Raw genomic sequence first — 25,727 nt, 5'->3', positions numbered from 1 at the left:
GAAACACAGACACAAAACTTAGCTGCAGTTTAGTCCTAAGTGCATCCTACCATGGATTTAAACCAATCTAAACTTCCTATTTCTCTTAATTATCACAAGACATTTGCTGTAGGTCTCCGCTCCATGACTTACTAGTGGAGGCATAGCTGGAATACAGCGCTCCATGGGCAGTGCTCAGGCATTGACCTCAGGGACAAACAAAAGGCATCTTGCATGAAATTATCACTTTTTCCCCTGGAGACTCAACAAAGTCTTTATTTTTCTTATTATTTGGATAACAAGTGTAATGTAATCTTAAGACAATGTAGCACAGGTTTGAAAGTAAGTTTCTTAATTTATTATCTAGACTGTTAGGGCTGAAGCAATAGTCAGGAGCTGAAATGTCCTCACACAGGTCCTGGTTTATGCATTTTGAGGTGAATAGGGAATAGTGTCTGTCCTTCAGCAGGCACCTTCTGGACTGTAGCTGCTATCAGCTTACAATTACTTTTCTCTGTTTTGGCACATCATTTCTGTTTGTTTTATGTGGGGTAGCGGGTTAAAACTTAAACAGTAGAGGTTTAGATTGGATATAAGGAAGAAATTCTTTACTGTAAGAATGGTGAGGTACTGGAATGGGTTACTCAGGGAGGTAGTGAATGCTCCATCCCTGGCAGTGCTCAAGACCAGACTGGATGAAGCCTTGGGTGATATGGTTTAGTGTGAGGTGTCCCTGCCCATGGCAGGGGGGTTGGAACTAGATGATCTTAAGGTCCTTTCCAGCCCTAACTATTCTATGATTCTATGTAGAAGGTGCCTGGACTGATTATCTCCAAAACCAGCATAATTTCTGTAACTTCAAAATCAAGTCTATTTTGATCAACTTCAAAAAAAGCCCCTTCTTTCTGCTGATGCAAAGGTGTGAACCTGTAAGTGCTGAGCCCCTGAGAGTTTCCCTGACTTCAGAAGAGGTTTCATCTCTTGTTCTGCAGAACTGCTGAGAACACTTTCTTAATGAAAAAAGAGGAGACTGGGGCTTTCTCCTTTCTGTGTCATAGATCTAGCTTTAATCTCAGAAAGGCCTTGGTTTTTCCAGCTCTAAAACGTAGGTGACAGTATTTATAAGTGGATGGGGAGTTTCCACTTGAGGAGCATTTTATGAAAGCCTGGCTATTTGCCAAAGGCAAGCACGATATTCTCCAGATCAATGAGCCATGGACTCTCTCCTGCACGAAAAGAAAGTACAAGAAAATCCAGTTCCTTAAAACAGGAGTTTCGATATTTAACTGGAACAGAAGTGAGGCATTAAGGCACTGTAACACTGCCAGGCTGGTACCCCACAGGCTAGGGGAGCAGAAAGCCCATGGCTGATCTCCCTGACGTGGGATAACCAGGGATTCTTCAGGAGCCCACAGGGCAAGGAAGGTTCTCTCTGCCTGCTCCTGGATTGAGAAACCAGCTGGATGGGTCAGGGTGTGACTGGGAGAAAAATATAAAGGGGCAATTTGGGAAACTGGGGCAGGAGGAGGAAGCTGCAGCTACTGTGGGAAAGCATCCGGGAGAGCCTGGACTTTGTGAGGGTAAGTGGTGTGCACTGACATGGCTCTCTTTTACAGAGTGCTGAAGCACCAGTCAGAGGGTTTGCAAGCTGGGGTGACTTTCACAAAGCCTCAGAGGGCAAAAGCTGCTGATCCAGCAGCTGAGATGAGCTGTAACTGCACCTGCAAAAGCTGGTAGAGAGAGGAGCACAGGGAAAAGACACCTTGGAGGGAACAGGTGAGTACCTTGGGATTGTAAGGCTATAGCAAAGCTATCCCAAGGAGGGGGAATCTTGCAAATCAATACAAACCTCTGTTGTCAACCAGCTGTAATTGATTTTTCTGGGGTTATTTCACTGTCTCCCCTCTAAACCCCCTCAATATTACTGTGTTTTTTACAACAGACGCAGTGGTTCTGTGGGGACATCAAATTTTTCCCCAGCAGAAGGGAGGGGATCCTGAATTTCCAGGCTTTTTTGTGCTATCTCGAGTTGCTGCTATTAACATTCAGGAAAAAGAGAACACTGAACAATGTCTTTCCAGCTTTCCCTAAGCTTTCCAAGGTAATAAAATGTAACTTTTTTTTTCCCAGCTGACAGTAGCATTCCTAAGATCATATTTTGCCCATGGACATGTGATCTTTGTCAATTAAAGTCATTGTGTCCAAAGTAGAGGTCTTTCTAAAAGACATCAGGGAGCTGAAGTTCGGGCCTTAAGCTGCTGAGAAAGGATCTTGTGCAGCTGGCCTGGCTAGATTACCATAAGAGCCTCTTCTAGCTTTAAATGATGTGAATTTATGTTTAGGAGGCAAGAAAATGTCACTGTACCCCCACTGAGTCTTCACCCTGTGTTATGTCAGGGAGGTTTCAAAATGGGATTCCTCTTTTTGCCTGCCCCTGCTGCCAATTTCGCAGGCTCCCTCCAGGTGCTTGTCCTCAGTGATGGATGAACATGCTGTGAGTACACATCTTGTCCAGAGAGCTACACATTGAAGTACCACTCTGTTACTAGGCCCTGAGAGACACAAATTCCCTTCCCAATTAATATTTCTTAGTGTGCATGTATCTTAACCCAGATCTGATGCACAGAAATGTGTTGTTCCTGGTAACAGTCTCCTTTCCCTTGATCATGACAGGCCAGGAGTTTTATGAAAGTCTTTGGTACCTGCTGTGTGTCTACAGAAGGGTTGATTTATGGTGTGCTTAATGAACGTTGTTCTATTGCGTATTGATTTTCTGTGTGGTTAATAGTTTAACTTAAAAATTATGTGAAGGCCATAAGTTTGTTAAGCCTGTATGAACACCATAACACACCAACATAACAGAGCAAAAATTGTTACTGACCTGCAGCTGGTGCATTCCCTATCTGAGAATCTGCTTAAGCATCACAGCTAACACGTCCTCTGGAATAATTTTTCTTAGAGGTGAGCTCATAAGCAAGCTAATTAAATACAAAATTGGTTATTGCGGGTGCATTTACTGGGCACGAGAAAGTGATGTATCTCTGACATTTCCCTCTGTAAATATGTTTCAAATAAGTAGTTGGTAGTTAATTACCATACTGCAAAATTAAGGCAAATAGATGTTATTTTGGATGCTATAAGGCAGCTGCTTTATGGTAATTAAATGACATCAATGGATTACGCTTAGATAAAAAATATGAATAATCGTGAGCATTGCATCGTGGTATGGCATTTATAACTTCTGGATTAGAGGAGGTGCAGCGGATGTGCGCACATTAGCAAAGAGGGCAGCAAGGAGCATGTAGGAGGGGGCTGATTTGCAGTAAGCTGTTATATTTTGAAGATGACCTGTTCACACTCCTTGTTTCCTGGCCATGAATTTTAGGGTGGCTGCCAGTGCTGAGCATACACTACAGCTTCCTACTGGGATAGCACCCGTGCATAATCCACAAAGCACAGATGCAGGCTTGGGCTCTGCACCCCTGCCACACTAATCCAGAGGATTTACCCCTTTGAGCACATATATTTCTTTCTTTCTTCAGCTTTGGAACTGGGTGCTAGAAGCAAGCCCACCGAAAGGCATACTTCCTGCTCTTGCTCCTCTCTTTGTTTGCAGCTAAGAGCAGCCACCCCAGGTTGATGGGATTTGCACCTTTTGGACATTTGGCCATGATGCTGTATTGAATCCAGATGCAGGTGAGCAGGTCACAAAGACTGGTGAGCATGGATGGCCTTAGCCTTACCTCACACATTGGAAGTGAAGGTAGTACACACCCAGAGGAATCATTTGGAATCATCATTACGCACTTCCTGTGGTGGCAAGCACCTGGAATATTAAGTTCCCTGGCAGGACAAAGGAAGATCTTGTCTTTGACCACACAGTACTTGCACATTTGTAAGTGCCTGACACACCATTCTCATTTTAACCTGTCCTAAGCAGTGTTCCTTGAATTTTCTGCCAGTTAAGAACCTCCTGAAGATCACTGAGATGACAAGTTTTTATTTTCCATGTGCCATTAGGACATTTTCTATGAGCATTTATGCCCCCTTGGAATTAAAGCCCAGAGACTGTATGGCTGTACTGCAGACACTGTGATTTCTGCCTCTGCTTCACCACTGGGAACTCATCATGGACTGGATGAGGCACAGTCTAATCGCTGTTGCATGCAGGGAAACTAAGAAAACCCAAAGTGAGGAAGAGCATTTTTTTTATCAGTGAAGATAAGGCTGATGAATACTCCTACACATTTATATGTGGTGAAGCCTAGAAGATTCATGATTGACCTCCCAGGGGTTTTGACTTTGTGAGGGAAAAGCACATAGGCTGCTGCACTGACACCCACTTTTCCAAAGCAGCATCTTTGACCTAGGTGACTGAATTTCACTCTGGTTGGAAAGTAAAAAGTGCCAACTTTGTGGTCTTTGTTATGGGAAAAGTCAAGGTGTTGGCACAGATCTGTCCCAAACTCCAGCGCCCAATGACAAGGGAGGTTAGGAGGCCGCACATGCCTCATGCTCCACCTCCTGCAGCAATCCCAGGTAGAGCAGACATCCTCCACTTCCCTCCTAAAGGCAAGCAGGGGTGCGTGCTGCGTAGTGCTGAGGTGGCATGATTGCTTCATTCCCTCTCAGTAGTGGCTGCATATTAACTGTGGATTAATGAGCCTTCTAAGTATTACTTAGTGCTGCTAAAATGCTTTATATTTTCTCCTCACAGTATAATCATCATTAAGGGATTAAGGTAAAAATATTATAAACTTAGGTGGCTACAATTAAGCTTCAGCATCCTCATTTTTAGTCTTACATATTTACAGCCTGACTGTGAGGTTGGAATAACATATCCCACCAGCCTTATCAACACCAAAAGGATCATCAGATTCACAGTATTTTGTGGCAACAGGACCAGTTTTGTGGATTGGTCCCTCACACACATACAGCAGCTTAACCTACTACAGGAGATTTGACTATTTTGGCCTCCATTCCAAACCACCTGGTTGATGTCAAAGAACATTGTCCCCCACCTCATTTACAGAGGGAGAAACTAAAGGTGTAGATGCTTGCAGAGCATCCCAGCTAGCTGATCCATCCTGCAGCTCTGGCTGCACAATGGACCATTGCAACATGTGGATGTGCCCATCAGGTTTGAAGGCATATAAACCACAATGCCTTGGCAGGGTGCTGCAGTGAACAGATCCTGTCTCCTGCAGGGTTTATTAGCTCAGGCACAGCATCCACCTAACACAGCTATTTGTCTGCTAGGTTCAGCCTGGCTTGTATCCAACCTCTGCTGCATCTCTGCTCTGTCCTTTCTCACACCTCAGTTTCTGGAGCAAGAGGGGCAGGAGATGGGCAGCTTTATGATGCTGTTGGTGATCTCAAAGGCTCTGTTTGTAAAAGCAGGTTTGGGTACACAGGCAACCACAGCAAACTGTCAGTGTTAGCTGTAGCTGGGCTCAGAGCACTGGGTCAGCCATCAGTGAGTTCTCTCAGGGAGCTCAGCCTGATTTTGCCCACCTTAAGAATAGATGTTTACTAGATGGCTCTTGGGTAAGTCTAGTGATACCCAGCAAGAGGTAGGCTTGTTCGCCACCAGGGAAACAAATTATACCCAAAACTGGGCTTAGGCTGTAGGACTTCTTGACTGCAGAGAGTGGGTTATGTTCCTGTTCATTTTTCAACCTCAACTATTTGCAAACACCGAGTGGCAAAGGTCTTACTGGAGCGTCTGAGTTCTACTGTGGGTCAGCCAGGACTGGAGATGGTTGCAGCCCACTGTGTGATTTGCCTGTAGAGAGCATCAAGGTCCTTTTCCATGAAAAGCAACTCAGAAGCTACATGATCTGAAAATTTCTTCTATGTTGTAAAAGTCAAGAAGCAAAAGTTACTATTACAAAAAACCACTGAAAGTCTGCTTTTGGCATCAATAAATTTTCCTTATGAGTGAGTAAAGAAAAGGTCTTCCCTTCCCCAGCATCTGCTTCATCAGACTGAGTTCTCATGCTATGTGCTGTTGATTGGCCTCTGGCAAATTAAAGTTGCTTTAGTTAAAGCAGCAAATAGACAAAACACCCAGATGCAGCCTGGATTTATCTGCGAACTGGGATGCAGTTTTCTAATCACTAGTGTATTATTAAGAGAATTATTAAGAAACACCTCACCAGTGAGCTTGTGTTTAGCTGCAGCACTAAATTATGTGTTGCTCTGTGAAGCTCCTGGAGATTAAGCTGGTTTCAGATCTGTTTTCTGATAGTGTCTTTTTCTTTTGCCAATAGCCTGAAAGAAAATTCAGTCTTTATAATCAGCTCTTTACAAACCAGTGGTTATGTTTGTGCAACATTGCATGACCTTAATGTTTTCGAGTCTCTTTTTTGAAATATTTTCTGTGGCAGAAGAAACACAGTGAAAGTTTTGTTTTATTTTTAAACCTGTATTATTTCCCATATGATTTAGACCCTGGAGATTACAGGGCTGGAACTATAATTGCAAGAAATATTCCAGTTTGACTATAAGGGAGAAACAAGATGAAATGACACTGAATAACTGCCAATATTTGTGTCTTGTTTTCTTGCCACACTTTAGATCTTGACCTGGGAATAGTCATGAATTGTCTGTAGGTAAACACACCCCTATTTGTAAGGAACGTGCTCTTGCTGCATTGCTGCTGCCTTAACTTTGCATTCTGCCCAGGTTGGCTTGTGACTGTGGAAAACGTCTTTTTAGCCACTCCCAAAAGCACAGATAATGAGAGGTCTAAACCTGGGTACATGCCTTGAGGTAAGTGTTTATATAGGATACTGCTTTAGTTAACAGGGATAAAAAAGTTCCCTAAAACCATTTGTCACAGTGATGGCAAAGAGAAAACTAAACAAGCCACACAAGCTCCTGACAGCAACACAACTACACTGTAGGAATGAGAGGAGAGAAAAAGAAACATAACCATCTCTCCCAGCCAACAAACCTTAATCACCAGCAAAACGTTTTTCAAGGACAGATGCATCAGTCTCCTGTCAGATACCCTCTAGCGAAGCTTGCTATGGTGGCCTAGGGCATTCCTGATCTCAGTGTCTGCATGGCCCCTGCCAGGCCTCATGTACCTACAGCCACAGCAAAGAGTGCCTGCATTTCAGCTGCCTCCTCAGTCTGACATACTGCTGCAAACTCTTTTAATAAACCCACAAAAGCCTATGAAATGGGTTAGGAGTGGCACGAGGACCAACCTTTATCTCCCCCTTTGCTGGCCCTGCACCAAGGCAATGACAGATTTTAAGGGACCAACAATGTCATGTGGGATGGCAATATTTTAAGCTGCCCCAACAAAATACAGGTCACCTACAAACTTCCATACTGCAAACCATGACCCTGCCTAAAATGGCTGGACAAAATGGCATTTCCTTATCTCTAGTGATGCTATCTCACCCTAAGTCACCAAAGTCTGAAACCTCTGGATTTCACTGATCAGAGATAAACAGAAACAGACTCCATTGAGCCTGGAAGCAGAACCAGAATCCAGGCAGGGAACAATGTTACTAAAGTAGAATCTCTGCTTTCTACCTCTTTGCATAGCTAATTAACATGGCTCGCATGCCAAAAAGTGGGTCTGAAGCACTAGGGATCCTGCTGTAGGGGGAAAGTAATCACGAAGCAGTTAATTGAATAAGCCCAGGGAAAGTTTTTTCTGCTGGCAGCCATCCTATGAAGAGAATGAAATACACATTTTTTTCGAGTGGATTATTTGCTCCGTGTGACCTGCTCCATGTTATTTGCTTCACTCAATGCTCTTTGGGAACATGTTTACTCTTACGCCACAGTGCGTAGATGTTGAGCAATCTGTCCTCTCCTCTTCAGAGTTTATTTTGTATTGATTGTAATTACCAGTATGGATGCTTATTCCAAAGCATATTTTGAAATATGTCTTGCTCTCTTTGCCATCCCTCATCTAACACAGTGGCCTCCTTTCCAATCCAGACTGATTTCATTAGCTGGTAATATCCCTGGGCTTTGGACTACCATCAGGATTTGTATTTCTGATGAGTTTAAATTACCAGCTACTTCTGTAGCTGGCATAGCTCCATAATTTTTCACTGATGTTGGTATCCCATATTGATCCTTGGATTTCTGAGTGTGTCACACATGTCCATCTGTTTGTCTTCCTCATTCTTTTCAGGTATGTCTTTCAAATATTTGTTCCCTAGCATGGCAGAGGGGTTGGAGCTAGATGATCTTCAAGGTCCTTTCCAACCCAAACCATTCTGTGATTCTATATGACTTTGGCTTGGTTGCTAATGCAACCATTTGATGGTTAGTCTTGAAACCCTAATGCTGCTGCACTCCTCCTTGCACACCAAGATCTGTTTTTATACAGGATTGCAGGGTCAGAACAATTCAGGTGGGGAAAACCTCTGGGCATCACCAACCCCTGCTTAAAGGACAGTCAGCTGCAAAAATAGGTCAGGTCGTTCAGGGTTTTTAAAATCTCCAAGGATGCAGATGGCAGAACCTCTCTGGGCAGCCTGTGCTAGTGCCTCATATGTAGTCAAAATATCCCTTGTTTCAGCTTACGTCTGGTCCTTGTTCTCCTTGGTGACAGCGTCAATGGTTTATTTACACACTTTGCATGAAATTCTCTGTTGTCAGTCCAAAAAGTTATGCCCTACTTTTTTTTTTATGAGAAGTGTCTTCTAGTAGAAATAACTGAAAGCTCTCACCCTGCAGTCATGTTGCCAAACCTTTTTATGCTGCATCTGAAATCTCCCTCAAAGCTTGCTTTTGGGAAGTGGAAAGAAGGTTGTCAGACTACCTTACCTAAACCTGTGTAAAAGAGTAGTGAGTATAATACTTAGTGTTACTGTGCCCAAACTTCTGTATTTATCTCAAGGAGACAATTATCCTGATTGTATTTTCTTTGCATAAATAACTGTAGAGCATCAATGGGGTGCATTTCATCTCACTTCAGCTAGACAAAAATGACCTATCCATTCCAAGCTAGTCTTCTGGCTTCCTAGATTGTCAGTGGCAAGCAAGACAGACTTCCTTTGAGGATAATTCATCTCATTGATGCTAGCCTCCAAAAGACTTTGCACCACAGAGATGTCCTCAGCTCTCAGGTAGTACAAGAAGTGAGCCCACAGGACTGCCCCATAAGCAAAGCAGTGGCCCCACTGCTCTGTAGCATGCCTTTTCACACTATGGGGGTCCAACCAGCTGAGATTACACATCCCCATTTGCAAACAAGTATCCTCGTCTGGACAGATGGCACAATGCAGCAGTGAGACATATAGGATCACTTCCCTGCTGAAGAGGAAGATGTCTTCAATCCACCCTGTGCTCTTCAGATGAGATGGAAAAGTTTGCTGCACTCTAGCAGGTTTTTCATACAGTCTTTTGCTGGATCAAGTTTTTTGGGATAAGTATGTCTGAATAAGGGTCTGATTCTGAAAAACATACATATTTTTGAATTTGTGCACATGCTTGAAACTGAGCCCCTGAGTGGCTTTGCTGAGTTCAGGTCACTACCATGCTCAGCCCACTTGCCACCATCCTGCTATTTCCATTTCAGTCTCTCATTTCCACAAAGCCTGAAGGTGACCATAACCATCCCTAGCTGCTCTATGTAATCCTTGTGTGGTGATCATTTACTCCATTTTCACACCTATTACTTTGCTTATTTTCCACATGTCAGTTCCAAAGAGTGGGTGAACATTTTCATCCTCTGCTGATGTGGTTTTCTGCTCTGCAGCATCTGCCTCCCTGCTCATCTATAGTGTTTGTTTGGTGCACAAGGGGATGTTACTGATTTAATCTTTTTCTGTTTCATTTATGATCCATTTCTCTGTTTCTATTTCAGCTGGCACTTGATGTGAAAGAATGTGCTATCTTTTGCTTATGATATTCACCTATGTCTCTCTTCTGCCACACATTTCCCCAGGGCTGATGGACAATTTGACAGCCAAACAGGAGCTTAATATTTGCATGTTTAAAATACCAGTAACATCACTAAAGCTATGCAGATGACCTGTTTTTTACTGAGGACGACAACCTGGAAGGAAGTTCAGGTTAGATGTAAGGAAGAAGTTCTTTACTGTGAGGGTGGTGAGGCACTGGTATGGGTTGCCCAGGGAAGTAGTGAATGTTCCATCCCTGGCGGTGTTCAAGGCCAGGTTGGACGGAATCTTGGATGACAGAGTCTAATATGAGGTGTCCCTGCCCATGGCATGGAGGTTTCAATTTGGATCAGCTCAGAACAGAATTGCTCTGGAAGAAAAGACTGGGACTGGAAGCACTGCATCTGGTCTGTAAATAACTGGTTAATCCCTTCCAAAAGTTGTTTCAAACATTTCTACTTGTTAAAAAATGCACACCAAGGAAAGCATGCCAACTACTTAAGGCCTCTGCTGTTCTCCCTCAGTGGCTCTTCCATGGTGCTGCTTAGACTGAAGGGGATAGCTAAAGATAAACCCATTAATGTTACATAAGACGCTCAGAAATGCCTCTAATTAAATAAAAGTGGTTCAGATTGTACACTATGTATGTGCCAGGCAGTTTACCCAGTGTCAGCAGTGCTAGGACACTCTTCCCTCTTCAAAGGAGAGCACTGAGGGAGAGCCAAGTGGGAGAATTGCAGGTAGCTATTCACTCAGAGCAATTTTCAGAACACCTCCATGCACAACTGGAATTTTGCCTTTGAGCACAGCCGTCAGTAACCCTTAGGGGTAAGAGCTTTGTGAGAGGATGTGAGAATTAGCTGAGGCCACTGCTCTGTCTAGCTGCTTGTTCCTGTGGCATGGAGGCAGAAGGGATGTGTGCCTACTTCGGCAGCGCACACACCAGACCACCAGCTTAAATCCCTGCTGAAAGTGAATTTTCTTCACCACACCAAAGCAGAAGGAAGATACTCTCTTTTGCCAGCACTGGTAAAGGGACCATGATCGTGGCTTACTGTGCTGGGTGGACAACGGGCAGTCGTGGCACCTACCACTGGATCTGCCTGCCTGAGCCTCATCCAGAGCACAATGAAAATTAGCTTTTGCAGGCATGTGAGGCACTTTGCTTCCTTGCGAGCTGCATCCACAGCAACATTTAGTTGGGTTTTGTAGCTCTCCTCATCTTGCTGGCAATCATTTTAAAGCAGGACTTAATCCATCACTGGGAAGTTGGTGGCACCAAACAAGCTGAGGATTGAATGATTGTGATTTCTTCTGAAAGAGCTTAGAGGAAAATGAGAGATCCAAAGTTGCAGTGAAGTTAGTGATGCTTTCCTTTCAGCAGGATTTAAAAAAGCCCAAAATTAGCTTTTTGAGCAATAAATGCAGACAATCTTTTGCTTTAAGTCTTTGATATAGCAGAGAATGGGCAGGATGAGGACAATAGCACAGAAAGAAAAGTACTTAACAAAGAGACAAGCTATGGAAAGAAAGGAAGAAATAAAAATAACACAATCTGATAAGGTGTTTAATGTCTCAGCATCTGTTCTTTTCATCTCCAAATACAGCACATGCATATAGAGGTGGGCTGGTAAATTGCCTCTATGTTCAGCCAGACCTAAGCAGAGACTTCAGGCCCATGCTCTCTCCAGCTCCATCAGAAACTGGACCCAGATCAGCTGAACTTGATGGTGGCTCAGCTCTGTTGTAAAAATCACACCAAAACCAGGCCTAGCATGTTACCTGAATTTTGTTCAGCTCTCCAAAGGAATTCTCTCCTTTTTGATGCCTCCAGTGTCTCCTGGCACCCACATCCAGTGCCTCCAAGGAGGATCATGCCTCTGCACCATGCTGTGTCCTGCCCAGCTGTGTGTGCCTGTGGCAATGCCTTTGGGAGGTGTTTAAAGCAGTCCATCACAGTCATTGCTCCTATGGTCACTCAGCCCTTAGGAAAGCTGGGTAAAGACTGTCCTCCCCCCCTGCCACCCTGGGAAACTTCTGCAGGATTCACACTTTTCCCCACTTTTGCACCTGGCTGAGGGACACTCATTGCCTGTTGTGATGGAAAGGCTTTAGGGGTGCCAGGAGGGACATAAAGTTCCAACGCTGAGAAAGGCAGGATGAAGATTATGGTCTTTCTATGGTGTAGGAAGTGCCAAAACCGAGGAGAGACAGGGCACAACCACAGCAGCTCCCTTTCCTTGCTTTACAGGAGCTCTTGGGATGCGCTGTGTTTTAAGCTTGATTTTTAGGATTAAGAACCTCAGATTGTCTCTGAGAAAAAAAGTGGAAGTTTCTGTGTGCCCTCCAGCTAAGTGTGCTGGGAGGTCTTCGACACCAGGAGAGACTCTTAATGGTTAAACAAAAATCCATACTATGTCAGTTACGATTTTGAGACAAAATTCATGATGCTTGGGAACGTGGCCTGGGACTTTTTAACATCTGGGGCTTCCAGGACCATATTCATATTCTACTGAGGCAACCAACAATGTGTGTTGATTAATGCCAGTAGTGTGAATGTCCTCAGATGACTTACATCTGCTGGGAAGCAGACTGACACATCTCCACTCATTCCATGTAATCAAGGCTTATATTAAAACATCCCTCTTTCCTCTGCAGCCCTTGTGTTAGCCACCACAATTTCTTTGGGGCTGTATTTCTCTTGAGGGATATATCTGGGCTGTTATGTCTAACCCAAAGGGTTGCACCGAGAAATTCTTCATGAGCTGGGTCGTAGCAGAGTGGGTGGATTACAAAGCAATATGTGGTGGTGTCTGATGGATGCTCCTTACCCTGCTGTCAAACACCCTGTCGAGGGGAGAGACATTTCTCTAATACTAAAATAACAGCACTATCTTCCATTGATAGCCTCTGACTTGAAATGTCCTGCAACTAGGTCAGGTTTGTTATTGAAATTCACCCCAAAATCAAGCATGAGGAGGAAAAGACTAGATGCTTACCCACTCTGTCCCATATCCAGAGCTGTAGCACAACAGGCAAGGCCAGTTAACAGCAGTAATTAATTAGGGGTAGGAGGTGGGGAGAAGGAACCTGGAGCATATTAACACAAAATATTCTGACATGCCAACATTTCCCTCCCTGTCCCTCCATCAAGAAGACACCATAACTGTTACTCTGGGAGTCCATGCTGGAGCTCGAAGTTGCTCTGCTTTGCAGCATGCTTGGAGTAAAGCCCATGCCACCCTGCACTGTGGGTTGTACAGGTACTGGGTCTGTGGGCTCAGGGTTAATGGTTACAGGAGATGGGAGCTCCTGTGACCAAGCAGTGGCATTGGTGGATGGAGAGCCTGCAGGGAGAGGTGCTGGAGCATGCAGCTCTGCAGGTGGCTGTGAACATATGCACAGAGGCTCCCAGGGTAGTCATGATCATCTTGGCTCCCAGTTTTGCCCACTGACACCCCTTCAAACAGAGGCAAGGCTGAGGGAGGGATGGCGAAGCAGCTCTGGTTGGGACTGTCCACATCCTTACACAAGGTTTTGAATATCTGGGATGCCAGGTGCCCACACAGCCCTAGTCTACGGCTGGGATGGGACCCAGAGCCCTGCCAGGAGCCTGCATTTGCAGGCAGCAGGGGATTTTGCAGCCTCTCTCATCGTGGCTGTCACAATCCTGCTGGACGCTGGGGCCAAACACCACTTGGGTTCCCCAAATCACAGCCCCGCATGGGAGATATGAGATTAGGGTTGAGATGGTCAAGAGACGGTCATGAGATCATGTCCAGGATGAGGTGTCCAGGTGTCAGAAGATGCCTGCAGGTTGTTAGCAGCAGGTTTCAGAGTCCCTCTCCTCCTTTCCACCACATAAATAAATAAAGCTCATGGGCTTATAATGCACTGTAGCACTTTAATCCTGCTGGAGATAAAGTGGATTACAATGCTATTTGTCTGGCCACTGTGTGCAGAGCCGAACTGTTATAACAGGATTCAAATCCCTTCCCTAACTCAGAGCAGATTTGCTTGTTGCTTTAAAAAACAGCTAGAAGAGAGCTTGGCCCCATAAACCATGCTACGACCCTTTTTGAATTTAAGATTGAACTACTTATACCCTCCTTTAAATATGCTTTTTTTTGGTAATTTAGTGAGTTCATTGAAGTCCTACAGAGACAGAGATAGGTGGGTTTTACAAGCAAACTTAACCACAGTTTTTGACTCTTTACAAGAATATTTTTCACACTCTCCAAAGAGTTAAAGTCGTGTGTAAAAAGCTGGTAACTCCTTGAATGGAGAAAATCTCTTTTACCCAGCTGTACACAGCACCCCGCAAGGCATCAGTACCAGCTGGGCTGTTACTGCACAGCAGTCCCCTGCTATGTGTTATGGCTGGTTTTTGGGACAGGGGCCAATGCCAGCTAAGGAGCAAGGACACACCACCCACCTTTGCTTCTCCCTAGGCTGCAGTTAGCAGTGCTGGGGACAATTGCTATTAACAGGGTGAAAATGCACAGGAGCTCACTGAGCCTCATCTCCACACAACAAGCAAACACTCATTTCTTCCATGCACACAGAGCATCTATAAACTTTCCCTGCACACTGGGCCCTGCAGCCAGCAGCAGGAGTGCACCTCTAATTAACATGGCCTTGAGAAGGAGCAGCCACTTGGCTAGGGAGCTCTGTTGCATCTCCAAGGGGAGATGTCATGGTGACCATATATTTGAAGGCAGGCAGTTTATAAGGTAATGCATGTATATGACTGAGAAAGAAGGTGACCTATAGAAGTGCAGTAAATACGTGGTTTTCTCTGCTTGGCAAGTGAATTTTTATCCCAGCATAGCAGTGCTTCATAAGGTGCTGCTGCTATGCCTGCCTGGGGAATATCGTGGTTGGACAAAGAGCAGAAAGCAAACAGAAGGACAAAGCGGCTCTGAAACAATCCTCCCACCCCATTAACACCCCTGCCAAACAGGCGAAACAGAGGGGAACAGTTGCAAAGCTGTCTTTCCTTGTTTAAAGCTGCTTGTGTTAGCCTGTTGTGCACAGGGAAAATAGCAGCAGATCAATAGAGGTGTCTGTACTGACACTCTTGTCATCTTGTCCTTTAAGATACACTGTCCTTTAAGATACTCATCAGCCTTTCCAGTTAATGAGCCTTTTAGTGGGAAGAAAGGCACAGGTTTCATTCTAAGTGTGTGCTTCTCTGCTAACCCCCGGACCTCTCCTAAAGGAAGAAGTGATGGGCTCTGGTCATGGTCAGAGGTCGGGGCTGTGACTGCGGTGACAGCGTGCTGACATAATTTCTCCGCAGCCCTCCTTGCTCTAGCTATGGGTCTGTGACAGCACAAGCCTGTGCAAGTTTTCCCTGGAGGGTATCAGGGCTCCCCTGCCCTCTGCTGCTCACTGAGCGCTTTACACGATACCAAATTTCTGACACACGTACACGATCACCAGCCATGGGCCCTCCAGGCAGGCTGGATCCCACCACCATCCCCAGCACTCCCCTGGATGGAAGGAGTGAAAACAGAAGTCGTGCAATTTGATTCTAATGGAGTTATGTGTGTTGACACTGATTGAGAATCAGGCCTATGTGAGGGATGTCAGTGTGCATAATCACATTAGGATACGATGCCTGTCATTTATCATTTGCACCAGTGAACCAGGAGCCCCCTCACCCGGGTGCTGTGGAGATACAGGATAAAATAATCCCTTTGCAAAGAGCTTACAATTCTGAAGTAAGCACAAACATTTAAACTTTGAAGGGAAGGGAAAGAAATGACATTGCTCCTAGCTCTTGTTTCCTAGCAGGCATGTATTCATCGACCACATACCTTAATACAGTTTTCACTCCACTTGTCAATTGTTCAGATAGATTTGGGGGCTGTCAACAAAATGTTACAGTTGAAATGACCCAGCTAGAAATAACAGACCTTGAAGCATCTAAGTAGTCATAGTAATGTAAACTATCTCAGAGCAGTATGTTCATCCCTTTCATTTTTATGGTCTCTCAGGTGTCATTTGGCATAGAGGACAGGCTTTGAGGGTGGGGGGGAAACTCCCTCTCCCAGCTTCAGAAGTCCCTTTCCATTTTGCTGGAGGGAGCAACCACAGCTTCTCTGTGCATCCCAGGGGGAGAAAAGGGCACCCCAAGAAGCAGATTCATCAGGCGTGTCTCTGACACCGGGTTTTGGACAAGGTGTGGTGCTGAGCTGGCTGGAGGTGACCACCTCTCCACCATCAGGCAAGAGCTTATGGGGAGAGGTGTCTTGCTCAGGGGTAGCTGGTGTTCTTGGGTGGACACCAGTAGTGCTGTGGTGGACACAAAGGGATCTGACCCACCCTGCCACTGAGTGCTGATGGGTTCCTTACAGAGATGGTGGGAACCACACTGAACACCTTGAGAGCAGATTAGAGCTAAAGCCCACCATATTCACCCAGCTGGATGTGAGCTGGGTAACCTGGGAGCACCTTCCAAGTATATTTCACTTTATAGTTGGTGTTTCTTTATCAGAGCAGAGAGGTTTCTTGTCAGCTTGTCCATCTATCTGGTGTCTCAACAGACCTGTGTGGGAAAACGCGTGCCACAGGGTTCCCACTGCAATCTTATCAGAGGAGCAATTCCCACTCCAGTCATGACAATCCTCATTGGAGCTTCACTGACATGTTGGACCTTTTCCTAGAGGCTCCCATTTTTTTCCAAGAGTTTTGCATCTTAATACCAGGAGCTGTCAAGATAGTACTGAGATTACTTGTCTCTTTATCAGGCTTTGGGTCTGAGCAGTGAAGAGCTTGGTCGCTGGGGGGTTTAACAAACTGAAATTCCCTCTGTGTTTAACAAGCAGAAGCATCAACTTTTTCTGGTATGCTCAAAGGTAAAATGCTGCAGCAATAGCAAATCTGCAGCTCAAGAGGATCTGAACTGATAAATTCAGGTCTAGTCCTAGATACCAGTGGAGCAGTCAGCAGACACCCCTCTGTGTGCTTATGGGACCTCATCAGACAGTGCCACAGGCACTGAAATTGCGTTGTGACCCTCAATAACCTTTTTTCTGCTCTTTTTCTTTTTTTTTTAATTAAAATTATAGATGAAAGAAGCAGGAGACAGTCACATAAAAGGGGTCAAGCACAGAAGCATTCACTTACAGCATCTCTCCATGCACTTAGGAAAGCAGTTGCTTCTTTTATCTGTTCAGATCCTTTCAGATAATGACAGGGACGCACGTTTTTAAACAGCTTGTGTCAGCAGAGGAGCAATGCCGGGAGAGGTGAGCCTGCACCCCAGCAGTGTGTCCCTTGGGAATGCCTGCCCTGGCCAGCAGCACTCATCAGGCTTAGCACAGTGCTTACAGTGAAATCCTTTCCTTGCAGTGAAATCCTCCTGGAGCTGGTGCCCTGCTAGAAACAACCTCTCCCTGCCTGAGCACAGCCTGAGGCTGAAAATACAACTCTGGGATATACTCTGAAGAGGGATTTAACCCATCAATGGACCTCCCAGGGACCCACAGTTCAGACCCAGAGATAAGTTGTCCTCAATTAATTTCTGAGCTTGTGTTGGGCTAGCTGAGCAGCATCACGGGTCAGGTCCTCAAGGACTTCCATAAAACAGAAGCCACTTTGTTAAAGTTGGTCATTCGCTACTGTGATAAAGTAATTAAAACTGCGCAGTTTCTTTCTCCCCCTGCTGCTCCTTCTCTACGTACAAACATCACGGCTCTGGCACAGATGGAGCTGTTGCCACTTTCTCAGTGAAAATCCAGAACTGTGCGAGTAAGAGAAATGTTTTATGGGGACTATAAATAGTTTTGCATTAAGGCAAATGTATTCTCCTGCCTAAAATAGGTTCACCTTGCAAACAGCTTAAGGACAGTTTCAGTGCCAGAGGAACGCCTTCAGACTCCCTCCAGGAAGCAGGAACAGCCTTTTTCCTCCAAAAAGCAAACAAGACCAGCAGCTGGAGACCCCTCTGCTGCCACCCCTCCTCTCCCTGCTCCCTACTGCCTGGCAGCATCCTGCTGTGCTGGGGTGTCAGCCCGAAAGACCCCCCAGCATCCTTCTACCAAAAAGGAACGTGAATTCCTCCAACTAACTTTTCCATTATTTTTTTCCAGGTATTTGTAACATTCCTTTCACACGGATAAAAGGGATGAGGAAACTTTGGGGAGGGGAGGGGGAGAAGCGACTTCCCAAGATTGCTTGGAGCTGAGGGTTGCTTCCCCTTCGCTCCGAAGGGAATCATGCAGCAAGACAATGCAAACATCCTCTGCCAGGGCTGCAATGTGTTAATGGCACTCTCCTCTAGCTGCGAGAGCATCATTTCATTCCCTGCAGAGAGACGCAGCTGGGGGGGGAGGGGGGGGGGGGAAGACGGGAAGGTGTCAGAAGAGAAAAAATATTTGTAACTCACCTTTAGGCTGTGCGTTGGGTTGACAACACAGACAAGTTGCCCTGCAGCTGAGAAAACCCTCTTTGCCTTGTAGTGCTGAAACCGCAGATGAATAAGATCTAACACAGCCCCAAAGCACTGGGTGAAGAAAAGCATCACAACTTTTGGCGTTGCTGCTGCTGTTGGTGCTGCTGCTGCTGCTGCTGGCGGTGGGTAGGGGAAGCAGCGAGGGAGCCCCTGAGTCCTTGAGCCCCGGGAGGGAGTGCAGGCGGTGTGAGCTATGCTCCGGCACAGCTTAGCATGCCTTCATATTCATCATCAAAATAAGACGGGAAGAGGCTTGCAGCGGCAGGGCGGCCAATGGAAAGGACAGAAATGTTATCCTTGAGGTCCGGAGACAGCCAATAACAAATGCCTCCCCTCCAGAAACTCCCTGATGAATTGAGCCTGGTGGAGAATGTATTATTGAACATTACCATACATCAGCACGTTGCATTTATCTCGTGATTACAGCCAGTCATACGTAAGGCTGTGGAGATATGCAGACAAAATTGATTGCTTAACGTCTCCATTTATTAATTGCCTTAATTTAACAAAAGACCGTTTGGATGCCAAAGCTAAATGTAAAGCATAGGGAAGAAGCCCACCAATGAAATTGTTAGAAAGTAGCAAAAATAGATTAAGTAGACTGTGTTTTGCTGAAAGAGAGAAATAAAATATTCAAAGAGAGTTACAGTTCTTTGCAGGGGTTAAGCAGAAGTAGAGCTCATTGTATAAATAAATTCATGTCTCTGTGTTTGCTGGCTTTGATTTGGATCATCACCACTCTGAAGTTTTCTAGATTTTATATTCTGCTACTTCAGAAGTGTCCCAGGACACACACCTTCCCTCACCACTAAAAATAAGAGAGGTCAGGTCTCAGGTCTGGTGTAAGTTGAAATAACACCATTTAAAGTCAGCAATGTTTTCCTGATTCACACTTGCTGGTGGATCAGGTCCATTGCACACAAAACATGGTAATTACTGTATGTTGGAACCATGAGAGCATAAAAAGGCATGGGTCATGTTTCTAAATATAATGAAATACATGATGCATGAGAGCATACACCGAGAGAAACTTGCACTGAGGGAAAAGTAGCTTCTAAATCAACACAATAATTAAATACGCAGAAGGGTTTTGCTTGTCATTCATCTGCATATTGGTGGGTAGGAAATTACACATTAGCCATTAGACAGTCCTAGGCATTAAAAAAGAATAAGGGAATTGCAAGGAAAATAACACGCTTTTTGTGTATTATTACCAATGTGTATCTCTGTTGGTGGGCAGGGAGCCTTTTCAAGCCATTGAGTCTCATTAAACTTGAATCGCCATAACTGGCTTTTCCAGGAGGTGACTGCACCAAAGCAGCCAAGGGAATCAGAAAGCACATTCATTTCATGGGACAATCCTGTGTGATATGTTGCTCTGCTTGTTAATAAATCAAAGAGGGTTAATTTAATTAGCTCTCTGCCAGAACTTCCTATCAGGGTGCTATTTAGGCTTGCGAGCTAAGTACTCAGATGGCTTATTTAGCCTTGGTAATCCGTTTTCCCTTCAAAGCAGCGCAGATGAAAGTAGCTTTCCTTTCTTTTCATTTTTGCTTCTTTTAAACATGAGTCCTGTGCTGGGTGTGAGGCTGCTGCTCTGGGTAAAGCAGCCCCCATACAGCGCAGGCTTCAGCCTGGGACTGGATTGTCACAACTGCCTTGTACTAAATCAATACTGCAATACTGGCTCTGCCAGACTGCAGAGAGCCTGTGCGTACAAAAAATGAAACATAAAGTAGAAAAGGAGGCCTGAGTGGATAAATAAGTGGGAAATTGTGAATGCTGGAACAGCTGACAACGTAATTCCCCTCCCCCTCCCCCCAGCATTAAGGAAAGGAGGAATATGTATCTCTCAGTTCTTAACATTTGCTTGTAAATGAGGAGATAATTTTTGCAGTGCTGAGAAACACTTTGAGAGTATTTTCAGACAGACTTGAGGACAAGTGAGTGAATTGATTTGCTTAAACGTGTCCTTTTCTCCATTCCTAAAGTAACTGTGAGCATCCAGCTATTTATTATTTATGTCTTCCTGATTTGTAGTTGGTAGCTGCACAAACACTTCTTAGCAGCAGATTTCAGTCTGCAAGTTATCAGTTCGAGTACTCTACCCCCAAAGCCTCAAATGAAAAAAAGGTCTTTGCTATTTACATTGGTTATCACCACCTAAACTCCTGGGATTATTTCTGTTTGACTGATCGGCTCAATTGAATGCCTAAGTCTGGGGGGCAGGATCACATCCTTGGGGGGCAGGGACAGCACCCCCCATCCCTGCTGTCCAGCCAGCCTTGAGCTCTGGCATGCTGCTGTCCAGCCCCTCTGAGACACAGCTGCCTACCTGGGGGGCAAAAGAGGCATTCCTGATCCCACAGGCACACAGTAATATCTTCAACCTAAATAAACATCCTGGCCACTGGGCTGGTATACAGAAAGAGTTGCCATTCTTGCAAAGAAAAGATCACCTTCCAGGGTGGGTGAGGGACCTCTGCAGTGCCCAAACCCCCATATGCAGCTCTGCTCAACTTGCATTCTAATACACATGACCTTATGAGGAGCATCTTCCTGACAGCAATATGTGTGGAAAAGGAGGAAAACAAGAACTCAGTGCATCTGAAGTTAACTCCTGCTAAGTGCACATTCACTTTCATGGCAACACTGCTGGAAAATGTTTTATTGCCCACATTGTTCGTGTCCTGAGACCCATATGCAGCTCCTATGACTGCATTCATTACTTGTGGATGCAGCCAGAGAGAGGAGGAACAAGTCTACATGGAAGGAATCCTATTTAACTTCTGGTTACAAATTTCTGGTGACTGCAGCCATCATTTCCAAGATAGTTAATTCCATAACATGCAAGTGTGACATGGCAAAAGGCCACAGGCTAACTCTTCATTAGGATCCAGATTTTGCCAAATTAGCAGCTCTAGTGGCCTCACCATAATACACATGGGATTATAATGCTCCAACAGCTCAGCTTCTGATGCAGCTCTGTTAGGTTAGTACAATAATAGGATCAGCTGTACATAAAAGCAGCACTAACTTTCTAATTTGCCCACTTTGCTTTTGGTCTGAGACACTGAGGTGAAAGGGAAATGCTTGTGGGAAACCATGAGTGCCCAGGCACCACACAATTTGGCAGGGCAGCAGCCTGGGAGATACATCACTTAGTCCAAACCCAACGTTAAATTGCAGGGCTTGGGTTTCAATTGGATTTCTTTACCTTTCTGACTAAGCACTTTTGGGGGTGACCTTCCTACATGCTGCTTCCTTTCCCTTTCTGCCTTGCCAGACACCACAGTTATAGCAAACCCAAGTTCTTTCTTGTCCCTGTGTGTATGTCTCACTGACATCCATGGGATGATTTCCATGCCAATGGCACCATGCTGCCCTCCATTACAGACAGCCATAAGGGGAACATAACCTGTCTCAGGCAGCACCGGCACTAGTCTATCCCAAGGACAGGAGAAGGGGATGCTGTTCAGCATCATGAGAATCCATCCTGGCAGCTTACCAGCCTGCTTGCTGTTTCTGACTGCTGGTAGGATTTCTGGCAGGGCTGGCTGATGTGGGAAGTACTCTGGCTCCGCTATTTATATTTCCTTGGGGAAGGAGACAAGCCAAGCAAACCTGTTGCTGCCATCAAGTAGGGACAGCCAGCATGGGTGCTGGGAAAGACTTCTTTTATACTCTCAGCCGTGCCTTCAAGGGATGCTAGCTGGCTACTTAAATGTGTTGGTGCCCACATCTAGCTAAGGTTCAAATCCATTTCCTGCTTGGACAGGCTGGAGGAGCAAGATCCATGGCATGCCAACTAGCCACCTTTCCTGTGTCTACATCTGAGTGCATCAGCGCAGCTCCCTTCATAGTCACGGGGGTAATGGGGCACACTGAAGATGCACTTCCCCTGGCCTGACTGGGACATCAGGCAGTTTTCTGCATCCTTTGTGTGAAGCTTCATCTGCTCTCCTGAATCTCACGGCAGGTTTTGAGGAGATGTATTTTCACTATTAATTATCATTTTTCTCTGTTGCAATCCAGAGCTTTTAAGCAAGAAGACCAGTGGCACTTCCTAGTAAGTTCTTCCAAAATTTATTTGTCTTCACCAGTAGCATTTATCATCATACTTCCAGTCTGAATAATTTGTCTGCATAAGCTTCTGCCTGCAGAAAGCCATTGAGCTTTCCCTTGCTGAGATGAGGCAGCCTCTGTCACCACAGACCACCTCCATGGAAAGACACAGTTTTTACCTAAAGTCTCCTTCAGCAAACTCAACAGTTTCATTTGCAAAGCACTTTTCTTGCTCTAGATGTCACTTTTGCAGCTCCTCTACTAATTTTCTCTTCCTCTTCCTCGTCTCTTCTTCAGCCTGATCTGCTCCTGACTGCTGATGAATGCAGAAGCAAAATCACCCATTTGGGTCACAGCATCATGATGCCCTGGTTACAGCATGACATGTTCACTCATTGGGGTCCCATTCACCCCCCTCCTCTTCACTTACAGGACAGATTTAACACTGCTTCAGCACAGACACATGGAAGCCAGAGCTGCCTGCTGGCAGAAAGGAGACCCTCAAACCTCCCTGGAAAATTCATGGAGGTGCTCCCTCTCCTTGCCTTCTGTGGCATCTACACAGACGAGAGGAGAGAATGCCAGCAAGCCTTTTTTTCTTCTTTTAAAAAATTATCTACTTTTTCATGAGCAAAGTGTTGTCAAAAGCTGTTGTCTTTACTGAGGTGCTTTATTTGTTTGTGGAAAAGTATTTTGCTAAATAGGTTTTAAAAAATCCATTTCGACTCTATGCAGCACTATAAGCAACAGCTGTGTTGGGATTGTATGGGTGCTTTAAGAGGAAACTGATCTTAAACATCTCAACAAACCTGACTTTCTTAAAAGAACAGCTTTTATTGGGCAAAACCCTTCAAAATCAGTTTTTAAAGCAGTTAAATAACATGGCAATTAAGATATCAGTGACAAACGGCCATTGCTTCTCATCCTGTCAGTGGTACAGAGTGATAGGACAAAGAGGAATGACCATAAACTAAACCACAGGAAGTTTCACCTCAACCTGAGGAACAACTTCTTTACATTGAGGGTGGCAGAGCGCTGGAACAGTATGCCCATGTGGGTTGTGGAGTCTCTCCTGGAGACATTCAAAACCTGCCTGTGCGACCTGCCCTAGGTGGCTCTGTCTTGGCAGGGGGTTTAGACGAGATGATTTCAAGGTCCCTTCCAACTGTAATGATTCCATGATTCTGCAATAAATGCCACAGATAACCTTATAAAACTGGGGAGAAAACAGAATTTGCTGAACTGGAACCAATTGCAGAATTCTGAGGTTCTTCCCGACTTTCTTCAGCTCTGTGTTCCTGCTCCCTCTTGCCTTCAGCTGTGCATGGCCATTGTCCTCAGGGCTACTTTGTGATGCTGCACAGCCACCACCATCACCAGAATAACAGGGAACGCACACACCATTGTTCACATGCTTGGGCCAAGTCTCCCCCATCTGTCACAGGGCAAAAGTAATTTCTGCACCCCCTGACCTGCAGAGCATTGTCAATGCACAGCTACTGAGCTGGGCTCTTCCTGCTAATCTCCTTCGGCAGAAACTTACATTTCCCTCTTGTATTAAAGGACACTAATATGGCAAAAACATTTTTCTTTTATTCCTTTCAAAGCTGTCCCTCCTGCATTATTATCAGCAGTACATGAGTTTTCCAGTCTCTGGGTCAAGAGGGGAATTCTTCATTTATCCTTTGGGGATATCTGCTGCCTAGGGAAAAAGGTTGCTGACTCCTTAATTTTGTCCCCTCACACTGCTGCATTTGGCATACTTTCTCTTCCTCTGCTCGCTTATTAGCGGGAGAGTTTATGGCAATATCTCGTCCCCTTCTCTCTGCAAATGTTATACCCAAGAGAGCATCTCCTTTAACTCTCACCAGCAAGCCAGCAGCCCAATAGAAACACTTTACATTTTCATGCCATTATTAGATAAAGTAACTGCCATCATTCCTACTCATAGTGGCTGCCTGGTGCCCACATTACCATAAGGTCGTATTGCTTTCCAATTGCCAGCCTAACACAGTGCCCAGAGGAGAGTCCTACTGCCCCAAGCCATGCCAGAGCAAGGGTGGATGGACTGTAGCCACCTCAGTTGCATTGGGTTGGACAGAAAAGCTCCCTGAGCCAGCAGTGGTGGATGAAGGAGGCTCCTTTTCCTGCCAACAGCTTGGGCAGCAGCTTACTCAGAGGCAGCCTCTGATTCTGAGCAGGTTTAAGGGCTAGAGAGTTTCTCATCTGCCAGGGAGCCTGCCTGAGAGGCTGCCTGTGGTCATGCTCTGTGGGCTGACATGTCACTCCCAGAGTTGCACTCAGCTGGGGGAAGCAGCAGTCAGCAATGCAGACTGGTGGCAGCACTGTTGTTACCCTTTAATCTCCTTAGTGTCCTCTCCAGCGCCGGTTTGTAATGAGGATGGTGGGGGCCTGTCCAGGACCCTGCCAGAGAAACGACGGGCTTCTTTTTTGGTCCACATGCTTTAAAACAGACACAGAGACACATGCATGGAGACATGAAAAGGACAGGCAGGTAGCAGGAATGAGACAGACTTGCTGTGCCCACGTCTAAGTTTGAGCAGCTTCTCATGTGCAGATGAGCCCTGCTGAACCAGGTTGTGCTGCTCCTGACTCCCCCATGGAGGAAGATGCCCTGTGCAGTGAAGAGGTGTAGGGCTGTATCCAAATGACCCAGTTAGACAGACTGAAGTCCCCGCTGATCTGGGTCACTAGAATGATAAATAATTCAGGCTTGCTTCACAGCTTTGGATCCTATGTCCACATTTTTCTGTTCTTGCACTTCTGTGTCTTCAAATCCTGAGGCAGATTTAGGAGGCATTCATCAAGGATTTTCCAGCCATTGGAGGTCACACACATCTTCCTCTAGTGGATGCCTATGCCCGCGTTGGCCAGCTGTGCCTCCAGAGACAGTGGGGAGAAGCAGGTCTGGGGCATCTCAGCTTAAAGGAGATATGTAAAATGGATTAGATGATGCACCATGTAAAGTACTGAATCACCTCAATTGATTGTAAATGTGATTCTCACAGACATAGCACCACACTCCTCCATAACCAGGTTAGATGAACCCTAAGCTCAGCAAGCTGGGTATTGATATGCAAGCAGAGATTCCAGTACAGGGAATCCAGCAACCCCACAGTAGCCCCTGTACATCCCACCTGGACAGTGGGTGTCATGGCAGGGGCTGCTTCAGTGAGGACCTGCTTGTCAGTGGCAGTACTTGGCCAGCACTGAAGGAAGGCCAGTTGTTGCCATGACCTGTGGGGAAATAGTCTCTACAAAGGGTCGTGTCTGCTGTAGAGGTATGTGTGCATTGAATGCTTCTCTTCCTGTATGAAGCA

At 45.5% G+C, this 25,727-nt stretch overlaps 1 protein-coding gene and 1 long non-coding RNA gene across 3 annotated transcripts in view; one reads left to right on the top strand and one right to left on the bottom strand.

Annotated features, from left to right (window-relative positions):
* The window catches only part of SIAH3 (siah E3 ubiquitin protein ligase family member 3), a 47,902-nt gene extending 29,342 nt beyond the window's left edge, over positions 1 to 18,560 (bottom strand). Inside the window, exon 1 of the mRNA XM_005147678.3 lies at positions 18,256 to 18,560. Coding sequence (XP_005147735.2) covers positions 18,256 to 18,390 — 135 coding nt within the window. The 5' untranslated portion in view covers positions 18,391 to 18,560. The remainder of the gene's footprint in view (positions 1 to 18,255) is intronic.
* LOC115946279 (uncharacterized) lies at positions 1,551 to 19,643 on the top strand. 2 transcript variants are annotated; one of them, XR_004080374.2, is made up of 5 exons: positions 1,551 to 1,755; positions 1,922 to 2,080; positions 16,937 to 17,116; positions 17,220 to 17,959; positions 18,329 to 19,643. It is a non-coding gene; the product is annotated as an uncharacterized lncRNA (long non-coding RNA). The 2 variants fall into 2 exon arrangements; XR_004080375.2 differs by lacking the exon at positions 1,922 to 2,080.
* Positions 19,644 to 25,727: the final 6,084 nt, after the last annotated feature.

Source organism: Melopsittacus undulatus, chromosome 2 (genome assembly GCF_012275295.1).
Source record: "Melopsittacus undulatus isolate bMelUnd1 chromosome 2, bMelUnd1.mat.Z, whole genome shotgun sequence".
NCBI classification, from domain to species: Eukaryota; Metazoa; Chordata; class Aves; order Psittaciformes; family Psittaculidae; genus Melopsittacus; species Melopsittacus undulatus.
This window is presented reverse-complemented; position numbering and strand designations above follow the sequence as displayed.